A 20,681-nucleotide genomic window follows, 5' to 3' on the forward strand; every position below is an offset into this window, starting at 1 on the left:
AATCATTGTTGAATTTATTGAGATATTAAAGAAGAAATTTAGATCGTTATGTTTTGGATTTGAATTATTGACTAATTATTCCGCTGTTGTTTTAAGATAACATGATACCTTGCATGTTTATGGGAAGAGTTTTTCATGAGTATGCGGCGGTTGCCGTGACTTTTGATTCACAATCTCGGATCGAGGACGTGACAGAAACAGAAGATAATACTATACATTTTATTTAATATATTTATCTCTATTTTAAAAATAATTTACTCCTGTAAAGTGTGGAATAGATTAACGCTCTAATTTCCCCTCAAACTTACATCTGGATTGTTATTTTCAAAACCAAGGCATCCTAGAAAGTACTTGTCACTGACAAAATAATAATTTGCATTTGGTTGCGAAACAAGTTTATTTAAATTCAATGTGGTAACTTGCTCCTAAGACATTTTAATTCAGAACAAACTACTTCACTTTGTAGGATAAAATAGTTTATTTTAGATCAAATGAATAAATGATTTTCCAACTTCTAAAAAATATTCACTTTTCAGTCAAAAAAGTTGACGCTTTTCTAGTTTTGGTTGATCAAACTGGAACAAATCAGTTAAAGGAAGCTTGATTCCACTGAACCGTACTTTAACCATCCCCTTAAAATGACTCATTTTCTCTCGAAATAACTTAGTCACTTCTTTAGTATTTGATGGATTAAAATGGAATAAACGTCCAAAGGAGCTTTTATTCTACTTAACCCTCCATTAAGGCTGGCCAAATGCATCTCTAATTCCCGCATGGACGAAGACATACGTCCTTGTCAGGGGGAAAATACAAGTTTGCAGACACCAGGCATTTGATGGGGATGAACCCAGATCTTCATCCATCTTAGCTGAGATAGAAAGTATGGAATATTTTGAAAGAACAAGCTCTCATATCTCGACAAATTTTTCTGAACTGAGTCAAAATTTCAACTCACATGGTAACTCCAAGATTAGCAACTTATTTTGGGCATTTACTTTGCAATTTCTTGTGGGTCTCGACAGTAAGTAAGGTGTTGCACTTTATGACTTTGTAATTTTTTAGTCTCGGCAAATAAGTTAGGGGTGGCAATTTATGCCTGGACCTGCCAACCCAAGCTATGAACGATCCACTTTAAAAAGATTCAGTTTTTATATAAATAAATTTGAATCATAAATAAATCAATTTATCTACACTTATATATTAAATTAATTGAATTTAAGTTTTGACTTTTGACCTGTTTAACTCATTTACACCCCTTTTCAATCAAATCATAACCCATCCAATTGTAAGACCCATTTCTACTTAAAACCTACTTAATCTGTCTCTATCATGTTTAAATTCATTTAATCCATTAAAAATCTCCCTTACCTATTTAACTTGTTTAACCTGACTTGATCTTTCCAATATATATATATATATAATACATGTCGAAACAAATTATCTATTTAATAAATAGATCAATTTTTTTAATCTATTTAATATATATGTCTAAGCAAATCAGATTTGATTGACAAATTTCTGATCCGACCATATCCAAACCAACCAATATCTGATCCGACCTAATTGCCACACTACATCAAGTGCTTCCAAAGCACCGTTCAAAGTAATGCCTTTACTCAAGTCTCAACATCCAGTTAGAGGTCAATCTGAAGTTTTACATCAGAATGTATCAATCACTCACAATCCTTTTTTTTTATTGTAATATTAATTTCAAATTTATTTTTATCAAAAAAGAACTTCCAATATACCATCTATAATTTACTAAAATGAATATTAATTACTCGTATAAAGAAAAAAAAGAATGACTGGTATAGGTTACCTTGGAAGTTCTGTTCTTATAAGCCAAGATAATAGAACATTGAGATTTTTCATACCAGGACGTACTTAATGTGGATACATATTGAGATCTCACTTCGAGACGAAAACATGAAAGGAAAAACAAGATTTTAGTATAAAACGTAAAACTTCCAAAATAAAAAGTACAAAAGTAGCTATCTAACACCTATAAATAGTAACCATGTAGAACGAACATCAAATGTCATAGTGATTTTAGCATTATGAAGTCATGTCAACCACAAAGAAATGTGTTCTCCAGTGCTGAATGTGCTACACCAACGAGCAAATTATCATTATACATAAAGCTGAATGAGGAATATGTACTGCTTACAAATATAAATTAACGAAGACTGGTGGGTGGCTGACGACCTACAAACATGCCCACACCCCTAAATCAACTGCTATGAAGTTCAAACAACAAGATTCCTGCAAATAAGCTCATTCTCTACAATGACTTGCATTTAGTTACAAGATATACATGAGTGCACCACCAGTGGATAAGACATTAGAATTTACTTGATCATCATAAGATTGGTGGATGACCAGTCCAGCAGCACAAGAACCATCGGCAGCTTCCTATTACATTGGAAATCTGTCTTCTCAATCTTAACACGAAAGGATGGCATGCTGATGATCCTGCCAATAAATTGAGACGTAATGATTAAATAGAATGCTGCAATTTAACTTGTACTTTGGCCTCCAAGGATATGGATCTAATAATCAATTGATTGAGTCTTGACCAGCATTACCTGAAATAATTTAACATGCCTTTAATTAACATCATCATTCTTGTGTGATGATAGGATTAGCTTTAATAATTATTCGGCTAACGGCATCAAAACAACTTTATTTAATGAAAAAGGAAACCTTTGCATACTCAGTTCTTAAGCTAATAAATCAATCTCCGCATTTTTTACAGATAGAGATTGAATCATATGGATCAAAGCAAACTAGTCCTTAACAAGAGTCAAAACCAGTACAATGACACATTCAGCCATATGAGCTTTTCATTGTTTGGCTTCATATCCATCCCATGGAGCAGACTAGAGAAATGATGATGATCATCATACAGTGTGAAGTACTTGCTGCATAGATGCTTGCATATCAGATAAACTTGCCAATACATGCATATTTGGATTCATGATTGAGGCAAATACAGTCATCGTAGCTCATCCAAAATTAACTATCATTGATTTTACAGCAGTAAAGTCTGAAGTTATATTGCATGAATATTCCAGGTTCATACTCTTTTTTTCCTTATTTAACCACACTGAACGATAAAAAAATAAGAATTATAAATTTACCTTAAGTTTAAAGCATATTTAGACTTTTAGTATATATTAGTGCCATCAACTGAAAATTGATAACCAGACAGGAGAGGACTGAACAGTGCAGATCAAAGAACAGGACCTTAGATGATAGCAGTACAAACTCTGCCTCCATTTATATCATTACAGAATGCACAATCTTGCAACATATGCTCTCTTTCAGGTAACCCGTGATATTTCAGTGCGTACTGGTTGAGTTGGTGGAGATTTAATCAGAGGCTTCAAGGATTCCATGATACTGGCAAAAGAAGGTCTTTTCCATGGCTCACTGCAGATTGATGGGTTATCTCATATTAAGGAAAGCAAAATGAGGGGAACATTTTGAAGCAGAACTGTTAAAATAATTGCATTCTTACATACTTGGCCCAGCAAGACTCAATTATGGCAGCCACCTGTGGATTTACATCCCTCGGAATCTCAAGCCTTCTGCCCTTGAAGCCAACGGCAGCAACCACCTGCAAGAGGATACCACCATAGTTAAACTAAGATGATTCAACATTGTAAGTTGCATATGGGAAACACAAAATTTTGCATGGGCTGCATCCTAGAAACCACAAATCAAACCCATTGTACAATTATTGATTACCATAGTGATCATTCAAAGAAGCTCATTGATGGTCCAGGTTACTATAAACTTTTCAAAGAAGTCCACTAACCATCCAAATGGCATGCTATTAGCAATCTCCTCACATCAAGATCAGCACTGGGCATTGCCATTATGTATTATAAACTTCCAATAAACCAACATTTTTTCTGATGTATAACTATATGCCATATCGCCTAATGTGTCAAATATCATGCATTATACATAAACTAATGAACTTCAACTTTTGATCGATAGAGAGACTGCCAACCTGAGCTTGATTTAAATTACTCCATGGTTGTTGCATTGTCATAAGCTCCCATAAGATCACACCAAAGCTGTAAACGTCTGACTTCTCATTTGATGGTTCATCACGGAGAACCTCTGGTGCCATCCACTCAGGCTAACATTCATAAAATAATAGGTAATTTAAAAATTCAATAATACATAAACATATAAAATAAAGAAAAAAGATATTACGACAATTAGTTTGAAACAACTTACAGTCCCTGCCAGAGATTTGGAGGATAGATATGTGCTTGCCTTCAATCGTGATAAACCAAAATCGCATACCTTAGTTATCAGAAATTAATTTCTAATTAAAACTGATGGAAACCCCAGCTCTTTCACACAAGCAAAAGATGATAAATGAATTTCAATAAACAAGAAGCTAATCAAATTTGATACCCAAACCATCAACTTTTTCCCTAAGGCTACCAAATGATAGCACTGACTTCCAAGGGTATAGAAGGCTGACAGCATATAGGAGACATAAGAATTTAAAAGATTCTACAGCTTAGCTAAAAGTGTTTTCATACTATAAAAAAAAAGTGAACGGGGGCTTGCTCTACTGGTCACAACCCAAGGTTCTCGGTTTGATTCTTTGGTGGTGCAGCCTCAAAAAATCTGAACTTGGGTAATTATACTCTAGGTGGGTCCCCCCTTCTCTCTCTTATAATTAAGATATAAAAAGAGAAGGGAAAAAAAGATATATCTAAAACCACAGACCATTTCCCTTTTTTTGTCTGGTAAAACCACAGATCTTGAAACAGTTAATCCAGAATCAAAACTAATCCTTACAGATCACCTTAGAAGGACACTAAATGCAAATTAAGATCATTAATTCTGAGCCCAAATTGACAGGATGAGGCTTGTTATTTATATATATACTAGACCGATCACAGAATCAGTTGAACCAAAAAAAACCTGAATAATAATTCACTAAGTTCTCTATATCACTCCATAGATGATATAAAGCCCATCTAAGACAGGACAGTCAGGCTACTCCTTAAAATTAGACTTAGGATTATTGGAAACTTAAACTTCATCACTAGAAGTTATTCAAAGGGTGCAGAGGTTCACGCTTATGAGAAAGCAAACAAATGAAAGCTTAAAAAGATGCAAGAACAGTTCCAACATCACAAATGGAAGCAGTTTACAAGTCTTACCTTCACTGTGTATTTTTTGTCCACAAGAAGATTTGGAGATTTCAAATCTCGATGGACAATTGGGGGATTACGCTTGTGAAGATAGTTCATTCCCTTTGCCTGTAAAAGGAAATATTTACATGTACATACATCAAGTAACTTCATAATGACCTCATACAATGTAAGCTGTTACCAAGTTTGGATGACTCTTTAAATTGTCCAAATTTTGGACAAAGCACTATGCACATTATATAAATTAGAATTTCTTAAAACAAATAAAATTAAGATAAATAATTTATAGAAAGACATACCACATCAAATGCCATATTCAATCGACGCCTCTCATCTAAAATTTCCTTGGCATCAGTTTTACGTAATAGCCTATATAAGCTGCCTCTGCAATTTATAGAGGAGTAAACTACATGTCAAAATCTCCTGAGGCAGACTGGACTTGCTCCAGTACTGCAAAAAAGTATAGTATAAAGAAATGAAGCATAAGAAGATTATATTAAAAAAAAATACCTAGATAAATATTCAGTGACAATTGACAGATTTGGAGGCTGAGTAACAGCTCCCATGAAGAGAACAATATTGGGATGCCGCAGGCTTTTCATTATCGCAACCTGACATACATCGACACAGCATTAAAATCAAAGACAAGATAAACAAGAGTACAAATTTCAGTCAGTGCTATTTAATGCTTTTAAGCCAATGAGAATCACTGTTTCTGTGGTTTCCTACGACACATGACTTTTTATTCTGAAATCACTTAATAAGAAGCCAAGAAACAAACCGAGAGACAAAGTTCTCAAAATTACCAACTGAAACACTCCAACTAATCTGGACTCTTCTTGTGATATCCAAAAATATTAGTGCCTATCATATGATCATTTGCAAATGAGATCATTGAAACAAATCTTGTATATGGAAATTTTAATAGTAAAGACTTCAATTTAATGATTGATACGACCCTAAGCATAAAGTAAAAAGGTTTAAGGATTAAATTGCCAATAAATTAATGACCACCTTGTCCTTAATGCCACCACATGCTTATGATCACCTCATGCTTGTCTAGTGGCTGGCATCTCTGCTCTCTTTACTGAGGTGCCACCTTGTACATACCAATACAATTACCATATCCTACTGGTACCACCTTGTGCTTGAACTGCTACCTCATCTTTCTTGGGAACAGCCACCTTGTGCTAATTTCCTTTAAGCTGTCATTTCATGTTTGTTACACCTCATGGTAAAGAAGCAACCTCATGCTAGAAATTCAGCCCCCTAGCTGAACCTGGACTTGACACCTAGATACTAATTTGGGAAAAGCTAGAAACCTCATGCTTAGAAGCCATTTATAAATAGGAAGGTGGTGCGTTCTTATACTGTTTTGCAACTCTAGAAATCCCAGCCACTTATAGCAAGTAGCTAGTGAAGAAAAGAAATACAGCAGAGAATAGCAGCAAGCTAGGGGAAAAAGAGAAGATGTAGTGTGAAGCTTGGGAACAGAGTTTCCCGTACCGGCCCGAACCGGCCCATACAGGACGTACCGAACCAAACTGAGGGGGAACCGGTGCAATTCACCCCCCATTTTCGGTAAATTAGCCAAACCACACCGAACCGCGAGAAACCGGCCAGTTTCTCTCGATTCAAGTCAGTATGGCTCAGAACCGAGCCGTATACCAACATCAGCATGGAGGGGGGGAAGTGGGGGTTGAGGTGCGTGTGGATCAGTAGAAGTGCAGTACCCAGTGTCCACTACAAATTGATCATGTATATGTTTCCGTTTCTCCACCCGAAGAGTATGGGAGATTCGTAGAAATAGTGGGAGTCTTGTTTGTTTATTAAAATCCCTATAACAAACATTTACAAGTACAAACATCTAATTCAAAATTATTTTCTCTCTATAGTTAATTAACCATGTCGAGTTCAAACTCTCTAGTCCGAATCCTTGACACCAATAGGTTGACCGGATTAAACTACAAAGACTGACTTCGGAACTTGAGAATTATTCTCAGCTTTGAGAAATTGACCCATGCCCTAGACCAGGAGATGCCTGTGTTGCCGGCTCGTCCATCCCCTGATCAACGAACTGCACTTGACAAGTGGATGGATGAAGACAACAGGACTAGGTGCTATATTTTTGCATCCATATCCAATGATCTTCAGCACCAGTATGAAGACATGAGCACTGCCAGACAGATTCTGACTCACCGATAAGAGTTGTATGATGATCAGAGTCGCATGGCTCACTTTGAGGTCTCCCGAAGATTTTTTAGAGCAAAGATGCGTGATGGACAGTCCGTGCATGATCATTGTCTGACAATGATCAAGGACACTAAAAAGCTTCAGAAGCTCGGAATGAATATGGATAAGAAACTGCAAGTGGATCTGATCGTGCAGTCCTGGATTCATATGGTCAATTCATCATAAACTATCATATGAATAAGATTGATAGCATCTTGCCCAAGTTGTTAAATATGTTGGTGACAACTGAAGGCACCTTGAAAACTTGAAAAACTCAAAAGGAATGATTTTTACGATAGAGCAGGCTTCTTCCAAGAGAAAGTCTATTGGAAAGAAGAATAAAAAGCCTGCAAAGAAGTAAAAGACCGAAGGCGGGAAGAAGAAAGCTTCGAAGAAGGCCAACAATAAAGAAAAATATTTTCACTACAATGTCAAAGACCACTGGAGAAAAAATTATCCTACATACTTGACGATAGTGAAGAATAAGGATGCACCTTCTAAAGGCACGTCTGAATTGCTCGTAATTGAAACTAATCTAATGATTTTCTCTTCTTCTAGTTCGATTTTAGATTCTGATTCGAGTGCTCACTTGTGCACTTCGATGCAGAGTCTAGAGGAAGTTAAAAGACCAAGAGAATGTGAGATCACTCTTCGAGTCAGCAATGGGGCAAAAATTACTGCTATAGCCATGGGGATCTACTCTTTGAAGCTACCATTAAGATTTAGTTTATTTTTGAAAAATTATTATTTTGTACTTATAGCCAGTAGGAATTTGATTTTCATTTCTATACTGGCACAGGATAATTACAATTTTCATTTCAATAAAGATTTGTGCATGATTTATTTTGAAAATAAATATGTTGCATGTGCCTATTTGATAGACAGTTTTTATCATTTGCATGTAGATGCAAGTGTTAACGTTAACAAGCAAATTGTGAATACCATAGGACTAAGAGACTTAAGGATAGGATTAGCCAGAAATATCTGTAGCACCTTGGACTAGACCATATCGAAGAAGACAAACTTAACAAATTAGAGAAAGATGGTCCCATCAGACCATTGACTTCTAAGTCTTATCCAATTTGTGAGTCTTGTCTTCAAAGAAAGATGGCTAAGCTATCCTTTATAGAACAAGGAGAAAAAGCCGCTAATATATTAGCCCTGGTGCACACTAATGTGTGTAGTCCATTCGATGTACAGGCTAGAGGTGGCTATCTCTACTTCATAACCTTTATCGATGATTTCTCACGGTATGGATTTGTGTATTTGATGCATCATAAGTCTGAAGCCTTTAAAAAGTTCAAAAAGCTCAAACATGAAGTGAAGAAACAAACCGAAAAACCCATAAAGGTTCTTCAATTTGATCGGGGAGGAAAATACCTTAGTAGAAATTTCCAAATCTATCTTAAAGATAACGGTATAGTATCATAGTGGACACCTTCAAGGACACCACAGCTCAACGGGGTATCCGAAAAAAAGAATCGGATCCTATTAGATATAGTCTGATCTATGATGATGAGCTTCACGGATCTTCTTATTTTTCTCTAGAGACGTGTTTCTTTCTGTTATTCATCTTCTGAATAGGGTTCCCTTTAAATCCATTCCTACCACACAATACGAGTTATGGCATAGTAAAAAATCGAGTCTTGATTACCTCAAGATTTGGGGATGTCCAATCCATGTGAAGCGACAGCAGACAGATAAGTTAGAGGCTAAATCAATTAGAACTCGCTTTATAGGATATCTTAAGAAATCTATGAAATACTATTTTTATCTCCCAGAGAATCACAATGTGATTGTGAATCATCATACTATTTTCTTGAAAAAAAAAAATATTCGAGATGGAGGCAATGGGAGAAAATTTGAGCTTGAAGAGGTCTCTGAAGAGCATCGAGTCTAAAAATCTGAACCTATTAATGAGCCAGTAGATGTGGTACCTCCACCTTGTAAATCAAGTAGGATCTCCCATCCTTCTGAAAGATATTTAAGTATACTTACAGAGGATCTAGAAGAAGCATTCCTTGTGGACGGTGAGGCGATGTTAGATATAGACTCTGAGAAATGAAAGGAAACAATGAAGTCAGAAATTGACTCCATATATTCCAACTAGATTTGGATCTTAGTATATCCACCTAAAGGTATTGTACTTATTGGGTGTAAATGAATCTATAAAAGAAAAATATATTTGGATAGTAATGTAGAGACCTATAAGACAAGATTGGTTGCGAAAGGTTATAGTCAATGCGAGGGCATTGACTATCAGAAAACTTTTTTGCCTATTAACATGCTAAAATCCATCCGGACATTGTTTGCTATTGTGGCTTATCATGATTATGAAAACTAACAGATGGATGTGAAAACTGTCTTCCTAAATAGATATCTTGAGAAAGATATCTATATGGAGCAGTCTATGGATTTCACATCCAATGATAGTCATCACAAAGACACGAGAAAAGGGCCACTGAGATATTAGTCCTAATACACACCTGATGTGTGTGGTCCATTCGATGTACAGACCAAGGGTGGTTTCCTCTACTTCATAATCTTTACCAATGATTTTTCATGGTATGAATTTGTGTATCTAATGCGACATAAGTCTAAGGACTTTGAAAAGTTCAAAGAATTCAGATGTGAAGTGGAGAAGCAAACCGAAAAATTTATAAAGATTTTTCAATCAAATCGAAGAGAATACCTTAGTGGGAAATTCTGAGCCTATCTCAAAGATAACGGTATAGTCTCACGGTGGTCATCTCTAGGTAGTCTCACAGTGGACATCTCCAGGAACAGCTCAACGAGGTATCCGAAAGGAGGAATCGGATCCTATTGGATATGATCCAATCCATGATGAGCTTCACAGTTCTAATTTTTCTCTGGAGATATGCATTGCTTTTTGCTATTCACCTTCTAAATCGGATTCCCTCTAAATCCGCTCCTATCACACCATACAAGTTATGGCATGGTAAGAAATCGAATCTGGATTATCTCAAAATTTGATGATGTCCGATCCATGTCAAGCTACAGCAGGTAGACAAGTTAGAGACTAAGTCACTTAGGACTTATTTTATAAGATATCCTAAGAAATCTATGAGATACTACTTTTATCTTTCAGAAAATCATAATGTGATTGTGAGCTGTCATGTCGTCTTCTTGAAAAAGGAGTTTATCCAAGATGAAGGCAGTGGGAGGAAGATTGAGCTCGAAGAAAAGATTTTCAAAGAGTATCGAGTCCAAAAGCCAGAACCCATTAGTGAGCCAGTTGATGTGATACCTCCACCTCGTAGATCTAATAGGATCTCCCATCCCCCTACTTAGGTATTCTTACAGAAGATCTAGAGGAAGCATTTCTTATGAGAAAAAGAGACATTAGAAATGCTCCTAAGACCTATGATGAAGCGATGTTATATATAAACTCCACAAAACGAAAGTGATAGAGTCAGAAATTAACTCCATACATTTCAACTAGATTTGAACCTTAGTAGATCCATCTAAAGATATTATACCTATTGGATGTAAATAGATCTACAAGAGAAAAATAGGATCGGATAGTAAGATAAAGATCTATAAGGTAAGGCTGGTTGCGAAAGGTTATAGTCAACACGAAGACATTGACTATCAAAAAACCTTTTCGCCAGTAGCCATGTTGAAATCCATCCGGACTCTGCTTGCTGTTGCAGCTTACTACGATTACAAAATCTGACGGATGGATGTGAAAACTGCCTTCCTAAATAGATATCTTAAGGAAGATATCTATATAAAACAGCCTATGAGTTTCACATCCAGTGATAGTGATCACAAAATATGTAAGCTGCAAAGATCTATTTATGGACTCAAGCAAATATCTCGAAGTTGAAACATCCGCTTTAATGATGTGATCAAATCGTTTGATTTCATCAGAAATAAGGAGCGTTGTGTACAGAAAAATTAATGGGGTGCTATCATGTTCCTCGTATTATACGTGGACGACATCCTCCTGATTGAAAATGATATTCTCAGGCTGACTTCGATCAAAGTATGGTTGTCAAAAAAATTCTCCATAAAAAATCTTGGAGAAGCTTCTTACATTCTTAGTATAAAGGTCTAGAAAGATAGATCTAAAAAAATGATAGGACTTTCTCAGAAAATATACATAAAGGTGCTGAAGAGTTTCAGCATGAAAAACTTCAAGAAGAATCTTTTGCCCCTTAGGCATGATGTTTCTCTCCAAGAAGATATGTCCTAACACACCTGAGGAGATCCAACGCATGAGCAAGATCTCTTATGCTTCGGCTATAAAGAGCCTCATGTATACCATCTGTATACTGGACCTGATATAGCCCTTGCCGTGAGTATCACGAGCAGATTTCAATCAAATTCAGGTGAACACTGGATTGCAGTTAAAAACATCCTTAAGTACTTGAGAAGAGCTAAGAATTTGTTCTTGATCTTTGATGGAGGTTCGAAGCTGAAAATAGAAGGATACACTGATTCAGACTTCATGTCTAATATCGATGATAGAAAATCTACATCGAGGTATATTTTTCTATATAATGATAAATCGATTAGTTGGAAGAGTTCCAAACAGCCGGTTATTGCATATTCGACCATAGAAGTCGAATATATTGCCGTCTCTGAAACTGCTAAGGAAACATACTGGTTTAAGAAGTTCATTACAGAGCTGGATGTGATGCCATTGGATGCCATTGCACTACACTACGACAACAATAGCTCCATAGCACTCGCTAAGAAGCCCAGATCTCACTATAAGTCCAAGCATATGGAGCGGCGATTCTACATCATACACGACAACCTCGAGAAAAAATTCATCAAGATGCAGAAAGTCGACTCCACACAGAACATGACAGACCCACTGACGAAGCCTCTTAGCTAGGAGAAGATCAAAGCTCACCTTGAGAAGATGGATTTAAGATATATGACCAATTGGCTTTAGGTAAAATGAGTTTGTTAGATGTGTACCTTAGAAGCCAAGTGTTGGCTGACATATTTTGTAATTCCAGAGCTTAATTTTGTACGTATAAGCTTTTATTATTAATAAAAGAGTATTTTTATTTTCAATCATATTTATATATCCATGATTTATCCTAAAAATTAACAAAGATGATATTGTATATTCTCAAGATATTGAGAATTTGTATTAGTGGTTAGTTTCTAAATGCTCCCGATCTTAGGATCGTCACGGAAGACCGTGATTTTGTTAGATGTCCTAGAAGTCAATATGACTGACACATTGTAATTAATTTAGAACATAATTTTGTACTTAATATATTAATATGATCAATAAAAGGATAAATTCTTTTTCATTCAAGTGTAATGTGTCCTTGAATCGTCCATGGAATTAGTTTAGATACATACTCTCAAGATGTTGAGAATTAGAGACATGTATTTAATTCCTAAAAGCTTCCGATCGTAGGATCATTATGAGGATGGTGACAGATCCGGATAGACTGACGCACAAATCACTTCTTTCGAGATAGATGGGTCTCTAATCTACTATGTAAAGACACAGGATGACGAGTGTGAATGGTTGTTAGAGAACAACTAGCACTGAGCGTGACCATACAAAAGATCACTTGGATTTCTATTCAATCGTCAGTGATTATCTTAATGCTGTAGTTGTGTGACTGTCTTTTAACTTGAGATGGTACCATTGCTCGCAGTGAGGCTGCTAGAGTATGATTGACACATAAATATAGATCTCAATGAGCCCTTGTAGTGGATATTGATGACAGTTGGACCACTGTAGGAATAAGGTGTGCATCAAGATATGATCTGTTGGTGCAAAAATCCGCTAGCGCCGGAGAAGCTGGAGTCGGGGAAGCCGCGGTCGCCGCCGGGACCTGCAAGGGAAGTCTAAACCGGAGGTGGGGTTGCTCCGGCAAGACCCTCCGACGCTCAAGTCAGTTCTCTGCCTCAACAAGAATGGAGTGCTCGAACGGAGAATTTAGCAGAGTTTTGAGATAAGAAAAATGAGCTTAAAGAATAACGTATCTGGGTCTCCCTTTTATAGGCGGAGGAGGCAACGGATTGATGGCGACGTTTGTAACCGCCTGGTAGTGGGCCGCCCATGGTCAGGGGAATTGATTGCGAAAGGTGGTGGAGCAGACACGTGGTCATCACCGCGGCCCGCCACGTGGAATCTGTTATGAGGGGTGGAGCAGCGTCCGTTGTCGTGACTTGCCAGCGGATAGGAGAATCGCATGGTATCCGTCGCAGGAGGTGGAGCAGGTTCGCGGCCGTTATTGTGGCCTGCCAGGGGATAGTGGAGCTGTGCGGAATCCGCCACAGGGAGTGGAGCAGGGTGGCGATGGTTACTGCGGCCTGTCAGAGAATGATGGAACTGCGCGGAGTCCGCCACAGGAAGTGGAGCAGGGTCGTGGTCGTTTTGGTGGCCTGTCAGGGGGCGTGGATCTGTCGATTGAAGCTCGGCAGCGGCCGGAGCCCGGTTTCTGTTGAGGTCCGGGAGAGGTCCTCCTGGCGGTTGGGGTCGTGGGTGGAGCCCTACTCCCGGGGGAGTCCGGGCGGAACCCTCTCGGAGCCGAAGTTGCGGGCGGAACCCGACTCCCGTAGGAGTCCGGGCGGAGTCTGCTTGCGGCTGTAGTCGTTGGCGTCGGAGATGAAGCTCGGCTCCCTTAAGAGCACGGGCGAAGTCCTCCTGCAATTTAAAATTAAAGGCGAAGTCCGGCTCTCGTAGGAGTCCGGATGGAGCTTACCAGCAGTTGACACTGAGAGTGGAGCCCGGCTCCCGTAGGAATCCGGGCGGAGCTGCGCTGTTGTCGGCGGTGGAGCCCGGCTCCCGTAGGAGTCCGGGCGGAGCTGCGTTGCAATCAAAGTTAAAGGTGAAGTCCGGCTCCCGTAGGGGTCCGGACGAAGCTTACCAGCAGCTGACATTGAGGTTGGAGCCCGGCTCCCGTAGGAGTCCGGGCGGAGCTGCGTTGCAATCAAAGTTAAAGGTGAAGTCCGGCTCCCGTAGGGGTCCGGACGAAGCTTACCAGCAGCTGACATTGAGGTTGGAGCCCGGCTCCCGTAGGAGTCCGGGCGGAGCTGCGCTGCTGTCGGCGGTGGAGCCCGGCTCCCGTAGGAGTCCGGACGGAGCTGTGCTGATGTCGGCGGTGGAGCCCGACTCCCGTAGGAGCCGTGCTGATGTCGGCGGTGGAGCCCGGCTCCCGTAGGAGCCCGGGCGGAGCCGTGCTGATGTCGGCGGTGGAGCCCGGCTCCCGTAGGAGCCGTGCTGATGTCGGCGGCGGAGCCCGGCTCCCATAGGAGCCCGGGCGGAGCCGTGCTGATGTCGGCGGTGGAGCCCGGCTCCCGTAGGAGCCAGGGCGGGGCTGTGCTGATGTCGGCGGTGGAGCCCGGCTCCCGTAGGAGCCGTGCTGATGTCGGCGGCGGAGCCCGACTCCCGTAGGAGTCCGGGCGGCGGTGGAGCCCGGCTCCCGTAGGAGTCCGGGCGGAGCTGTGCCGCTCGAAGTTGATTCCGTCGAGGATTTCGGCTGTGGGTATTTTATACCCAACACCAGTCCCCCCACTTCCGAGTTTGAATTTCAAGCGAAGGAAGTACACAGAGAGAAAGGTGGGTACAGCCGGAACCGTCTCTTCGAATTCTGCGCACTGCCGCCTCCAGATATTTTGGCATTAAATGAGCGCGTGCCGGAGTCTTTTCGAATTGGAGCGGTACGAGGGGACGCTTCGAAAGTCCCGCAGGTACACTGGCCTAGGTACGGCGCAATTATGGTCCTGCCAACCGTCAGCTGCTTTTAGCCGCCCGCCGGATCCCAGGGTCTATTTAAACCCGTCCTCCCCCCCTTCAGGCGTCCTACTCCATTTCTGATTTTTTGCTGGCGTCTGTCTTCCCTTCGAGAGCCTGCTCTAGTGAACGTCTTCTCGAGCCGTAGGCGCCTCCCGCTTCTCACTCCCCAGGTCCCCAGAGCAATATAGGTTAGTGCCAACCTTCTCCTTACCGCCTAGGGGCTTCTCCTCTTTTCATTACTTTTGTGTCTTCTTCTGAGTTGGCCTTCGGCGTCTCGTTCCCCCTTTCAATCTGCCTTTCTAGGATCCTTTAGGTTCTCCCTTCGAAACTGCTCAAAATGTCTTCCGACTCCTCTGCCCCCGTTAGTTCTGAGGGTTCTTCTTCTGCGAACCCCCAGATCCCTGTCTCTGCGGATGAACCCGCATCCGGGGCAGGGTCCCGCCCGGTTTTTGCGTCGGGCGCCATTCCATGTTCGTCGACTCCGGATGAACTCCTTCTGATAAGGGCTCGGTACGGGGTTCCTTCGGAGTACGACCTGGAGCTTCCTGGCCCCTCTGACCGGGCCAGCGCTCCTCCTGGTCGCTTTTGTTTGTATCAGGAGGCATTTCGTGCCGGACTCCGACTTCTGCTTCCTGTCTTTGTTGCCGCCTTCTTTCGCTTCTTAGACATTTCTCTCGCCTCTGTGGCTCCGAATTCCTTTAGGTTTTTGATAGGGTTTCTCTCTCTCTGCCACATAGCCGAGGTCCAGCCATCCCTCTCCTTGTTCAGGCATTTTTACACCTTCAAACGCCATCCTTCAGCGAAGGACTGGTGGTACTTCTCCCCCCAGTTTGGTAAGAAGGGGTTGCTGAAGGACGCCCCTTCTTCGATTCACAACTGGAAGGGGAAATTTCTCTTCGTCTACTGCCCGACCCTGGAACTGGGTCTGCCCCCTTGGGGGTCTCTGAGGGATTCCGTTCGTCGGGCTCCCAGCCTGGGAGAGGATGACCTCCAGGCCGCCCAGAAGCTTCTAAGTTATCCCGCTCCTTCCCTTCCTAACCTTCTGAGGGAGCAGCTTCTTTTCAACATCGGCCTGAGCCCCCAGGATCCAGCAAGTATTTATCTTTCTTTTTCTCGCCTTCTTCTTCTCTTTGTTTATTATTTATTTATTTTTTTTTTTTTTTAGCAATGGACGCCGAAGCCACGCGGATGCTCGCCAAGGCTATGAGAGCTCAGAAGAGGAAGGGCGCGACGACCTCCGGATCGGCGAAGAGGGCCAGGGTGGAGGAGACGAGCTTGGCCGCGCCCGTCCAGGCGACCCCGGCCATCGACATTCCTTCGGATGCCGAGCCAGCGGTCCCCCGAGCTTCCTCAAGGAGCCCGCCGACTAGGGCCCCCGTTCCGGGGGCTCGCCCCACGGAGGCGCCCGCCGCGGGAAGGAGGAAATCGGTGGCTCGCAGGGCGAGCAGCCACCGAGCTGCTGCAGACGAGTCCGTCTGCTCCGAGGGGGGATCGGAGAACCCCTTCAACGACAAAGATCTGATCAGGCGGCTGCTCGATGGCTGCATTCTGTCCGATGTCGTGGAGAGGATCGACCGCGCCGATCCGGAGCAGCGGGCTTGGGACTCCTTGGGGTCCTTCCTTGAGGTAAGCGGATGTTTATTTGCATGGTCACTCGGCCTTTGTTGTGATTCTCTATCCATCCTTGCAGATTGGGCACCAGCTCTTCGCCTACGTCGAGGCGTCGAGCCGCATGAGAAGGGACCTCCTTCAGGCGGAGGAGCGCTGCCAGGCCGAGATTGCCCGCCTTCAAGCGAAGACGGCCGAAGTAGCCGCCCTCCAGGAGGCCCTAGAGAGAGAGGGGCAAGCCCGGGAAGAGGAAAGACAAGCCTGGGAGGAGGAGAGACGAAGCTTGGAGGAGTCGGCAAGGAAGGCGGAGGCCGAGGTCGCCCATTTGGCCGAGCAAACTCCGGTTCTGGTCTCGGAGGCCAGGACCCTTGCGGTGGAGGAGTTCAAGGCCTCCGCGGAGATGAGGGAACTGAACGTCCAGTTCGGCCTGGAGGCGTTCACCAAGGGATTCGAGCTCTGCCGAGAGAGGGTGGCCAGCAGATACCCCGACCTTGATCTCGGCTTTCTGGAGGAGTCTGAAGACGAGGCCGGCCCTTCGTCCGCCGCTACCGCAGTCGCACCCCCCGCGCCGAGCTCTCCACCCCCTGCCCCCGAGGTGTGAGACCTCCGACCTTGTGTCTTTCTTTTGTCGCCATATTTCCTTTCCGTTTGTCTTCAAAATTAATCAATAAAGTCGGATTTCTTATTGTGGATGGCCTCTCCTCCCCCCTCCTCCTCCTTTCTGCCTTTCTTCTCGTAATGAACTGGTCTTTGACGTTTGCACCTTCCGATGGTAGTGCCCTGCTGAAGCACTCTCCTTGCCCCTGGGGGTCCCGCTGAAGTCAGCTGTCCAGCGGCTGAAAAAGGAGGTCCTCCACCTGACGAAAAAGTTGAAGAAGTCGGAGGACGAGCTCCGCAAGTCGAGAAAATGCTATTCCGAAGCCGCCGCTGAGGCCGCCCACTTCAGGAGTCTCCAAGTGAAGGCAATCATGGATTACAGCCGGAGGAAGGCGAACTTCACAAAGGAGCTCGAGGAATGTAAGAAGAGCGCCAGCGACCGAACTTGGGCTCAAGAAGCCAGGATCAGCGCCCTTAAGGTGGAGCTATCAGCTGCGAAGAGGAAGATCGGCCAGCTGGAAGGAAACTCATCCCGGCTCCTGGCTCGGGTTGATGATGAACAAAAATGGTCGCAGAAGGTCTCCGACCTCCAGAAGCAACTCCAAGATACTGAGATGAGCCACGATGTGCAGCGGGCCAGCTGGCGCCGGCAAGTGGAAGAGTACAAAGGGAGATTCCGTCAGGCGGCGGACGAGGTTGTTCGTCTCCAGAGGCAGTTGGTTACTAGGGCGCAGCTTACTAACGCCCAAGATGCCGAAGAGCTCCTAGCCCTGAGAGGCACTGTCGAAGGGATTTCCGTCTCCCTTGGGGAGAAGACGGCCGAGCTTCAACAAGTGAAAATCCAACTGGCGCTCGAGCGGAAGGCCGTCACGGACGCAGAAGCGGAGTCCGAAGTTCTGCGGAAGCGGCGTCGAGAAGCGGAGGCGGAGAGCCGACATCTTCGTCAGACGCTCCAGGATACGCTGCGAAAGAAGGAAGAACTAGAAGAAGTAGTGGAGAACCTGAGGCAGTCCTGGTTGAGGGATGGAGGTGATAACCCTAGGTCGGAGGGAGCAGGACCTCCTTAGAGTTCTTTTGTAGTCATCTCTTTTTTGTAGTTGCTTTCTTCTTGTCGTTTTGTCCCTCTTTCCCTGGCCGTCCTGGCCCTGTAGTACGTATATCGGAAATGAAGAAAAAGCGCTTTGTGTTACTTTGTCCACGCGTAGCACCGATATTGTCGTCCGTTGACCCTTTCTCGTCGTTTGGCTTGTTTGGCTTAGATGTCGTCGTGGGAAGGGGCTCTTCCCTCCCCTCCGATCTCGTCATGTGGCCAAGTCTCGCCACCATTTTTAACCCTTGCTGGCGAAGTAGCGGATGGAGCCCGGCTTCCGTAGGAGTCCGGGTGAAGCTTTCCTGGGCGGCGGAACCCGACTCCCGTAGGAGTCCGGGCGAAGCTTTCCTGGGCGGCGGAACCCGGCTCCCGTAGGAGTCCGGGCGAAGCTTTCCTTGGCGGCGGAACCCGGCTCCCGTAGGAGTCCGGGCGAAGCTTTCCTTGGCGGCGGAACCCGACTCCCGTAGGAGTCCGGGTGAAGCTTTCCTTGGCGGCGGAACCCGGCTCCCGTAGGAGTCCGGGCGAAGCTTTCCTGGGCGGCGGAATCCGGCTCCCGTAGGAGTCCGGGCGAAGCTTTCCTTGGCGGCGGAACCCGGCTCCCGTAGGAGTCCGGACCTTCCATTTTGCTTGAGCCGGCGCGAGGTTCTCGTTATCAGCCTGGCTTGTGGGGGCGCGTTAGGGCGCTGTAAGGCCTCTCCCCCCTCCGGTCTAAAAGAACCGGGCCTTCAACTTTGCTCATGTCAAGACGAGGTTCTCCTCCTGTTCCTGACATGGCTGTGGGGGCACATTAGGGCGTTGCAAGGCCTCTCCCCCCATCCGGTCTAAAAGAACCGGGCCTTTGACTTTGCTCAAGTTAGGGCGAGGTTTTCCTCCTGTCCCTAACAGGGCTGTGGGGGCACATTAGGGCGTTGTAAGGCCTCTCCCCCCATCCGGTCTAAAAGAACCGGGCCTTTGACTTTGCTCATGTTAGGGCGAGGTTTTCCTCCTGTCCCTAACAAGGCTGTGGGGGCACATTAGGGCGTTGTGAGGCATCTCCCCCCATCCGGTCTAAAAGAACCGGGCCTTTGACCTTGCTCACGTCAGAACGAGGTTCTCCTCCTATTCCTGACGTGGCCGTGTTCTTGGAGGGATCATATCTAGTCATAATACATCCACGCTAGGTGGGAGGAGCATGTTAGCTAAAAAGAAAAGTAGATTCAAAGCGAAATAGTAAGCGATACATTTACAGTATTCCCGCTCCTCCTTGAAGCCCTCCGGTGATGGAGTCGATGGTCCCGATGGGTGGCCGGTCCCCGGGCTGCTCCTCCCTTTTCTGCGGTTCAGGCGGCGGGAGGGCTCTTGGCCGGTCTCTTCTGTCCTCAGACCTGCGGCGGATGAATCTGTCAAGTCGACCTCGCCGAATGAGCTCCTCGATCTCGTCCTGGAGCTGGATGCATTCCTCCGTGTCATGGCCGTGGTCGCGGTGGTAGAGGCAGAACTTGTTGGGGTTGCGCTTCCCGGGGTGCGTGCGCATCCTCTCCGGCCTAGGGAGCTGCTCCCTGACCTCCATCAGCACCTGGGCCTTCGAGGCGTTGAGGGGGGCGTAGTTGCGGAATTTCCCCAGCGGGGAACCCCGCCGAAACCTGTTGTCCGGGCTTCTCTGCCTGCGTGCCTGGGGGGGAGTATGGGCGCGCTTATGTCCAGGAGGGGATCGGGAGCGAGGCCGGGCTTCCTTTGGCCTCTTCTCAACTGCGGGCTTACCAGAATCTCCCGCCTGACGCTCCCTCGCAGTCTCTTCGTCCTTCATTTTGAAGGCCTCTTCCGCTCGGGCGTATCCTTCAGCCCGAGCCAGCAGATCAGCAAAATCCCTGGGGTACTTCTCCAGGGAGTACAGGAGATCATTCTTCTGAAGGCCACCCTTCAGGGCGGCCATGGCAACTGACTGGTCCAAGTTCCGGACCTCCAACGCCGCGATGTTGAAGCGGTTGACGTAGGCCCGTATGGACTCCCCTTCCCTCTGCTTGATGTTGATGAGGGACTCCGAACCTTTCCGGGGACGTCGGCTGCTGACAAAATGGGCCACGAATTGGTGGCTCATTTGATCGAAGGAGAATATGGTACCCGGCTTCAGGGCCGAGTACCAGTTTCTTGCTGCTCCCTTTAAAGTAGACGGGAAAGCCCGGCACAAGATGGCGTCAGGAGCACCGTGAAGCAGCATCATCGTTCGAAAGGCCTCCAGATGATCAAT

General features: G+C 44.5%; 1 protein-coding gene across 3 annotated transcripts in view; it reads right to left on the minus strand.

Annotated features, from left to right (window-relative positions):
• Nucleotides 1–2,027: 2,027 nt before the first annotated feature.
• LOC105034770 (serine/threonine-protein kinase CTR1) overlaps nt 2,028–20,681 on the minus strand; it is an 87,764-nt gene continuing 69,110 nt past the window's right edge. The window contains exons 9-16 of one of the 3 annotated variants that reach the window (XM_029261716.2): nt 5,697–5,797; nt 5,486–5,570; nt 5,196–5,294; nt 4,252–4,320; nt 4,019–4,150; nt 3,525–3,619; nt 3,247–3,432; nt 2,028–2,585 (exon numbers count right to left, since the gene is read on the minus strand). In XM_029261716.2, the coding sequence (XP_029117549.1) occupies nt 3,324–3,432; nt 3,525–3,619; nt 4,019–4,150; nt 4,252–4,320; nt 5,196–5,294; nt 5,486–5,570; nt 5,697–5,797 (690 nt within the window). In that variant the 3' untranslated portion in view covers nt 2,028–2,585; nt 3,247–3,323. The remainder of the gene's footprint in view (nt 2,586–3,246; nt 3,433–3,524; nt 3,620–4,018; nt 4,151–4,251; nt 4,321–5,195; nt 5,295–5,485; nt 5,571–5,696; nt 5,798–20,681) is intronic. The other 2 variants (XM_029261715.2, XM_029261717.2) reach the window with 2 other exon arrangements.

The sequence above is a fragment of the Elaeis guineensis genome, chromosome 8, assembly GCF_000442705.2.
Source record: "Elaeis guineensis isolate ETL-2024a chromosome 8, EG11, whole genome shotgun sequence".
NCBI lineage: Eukaryota > Viridiplantae > Streptophyta > Magnoliopsida > Arecales > Arecaceae > Elaeis > Elaeis guineensis.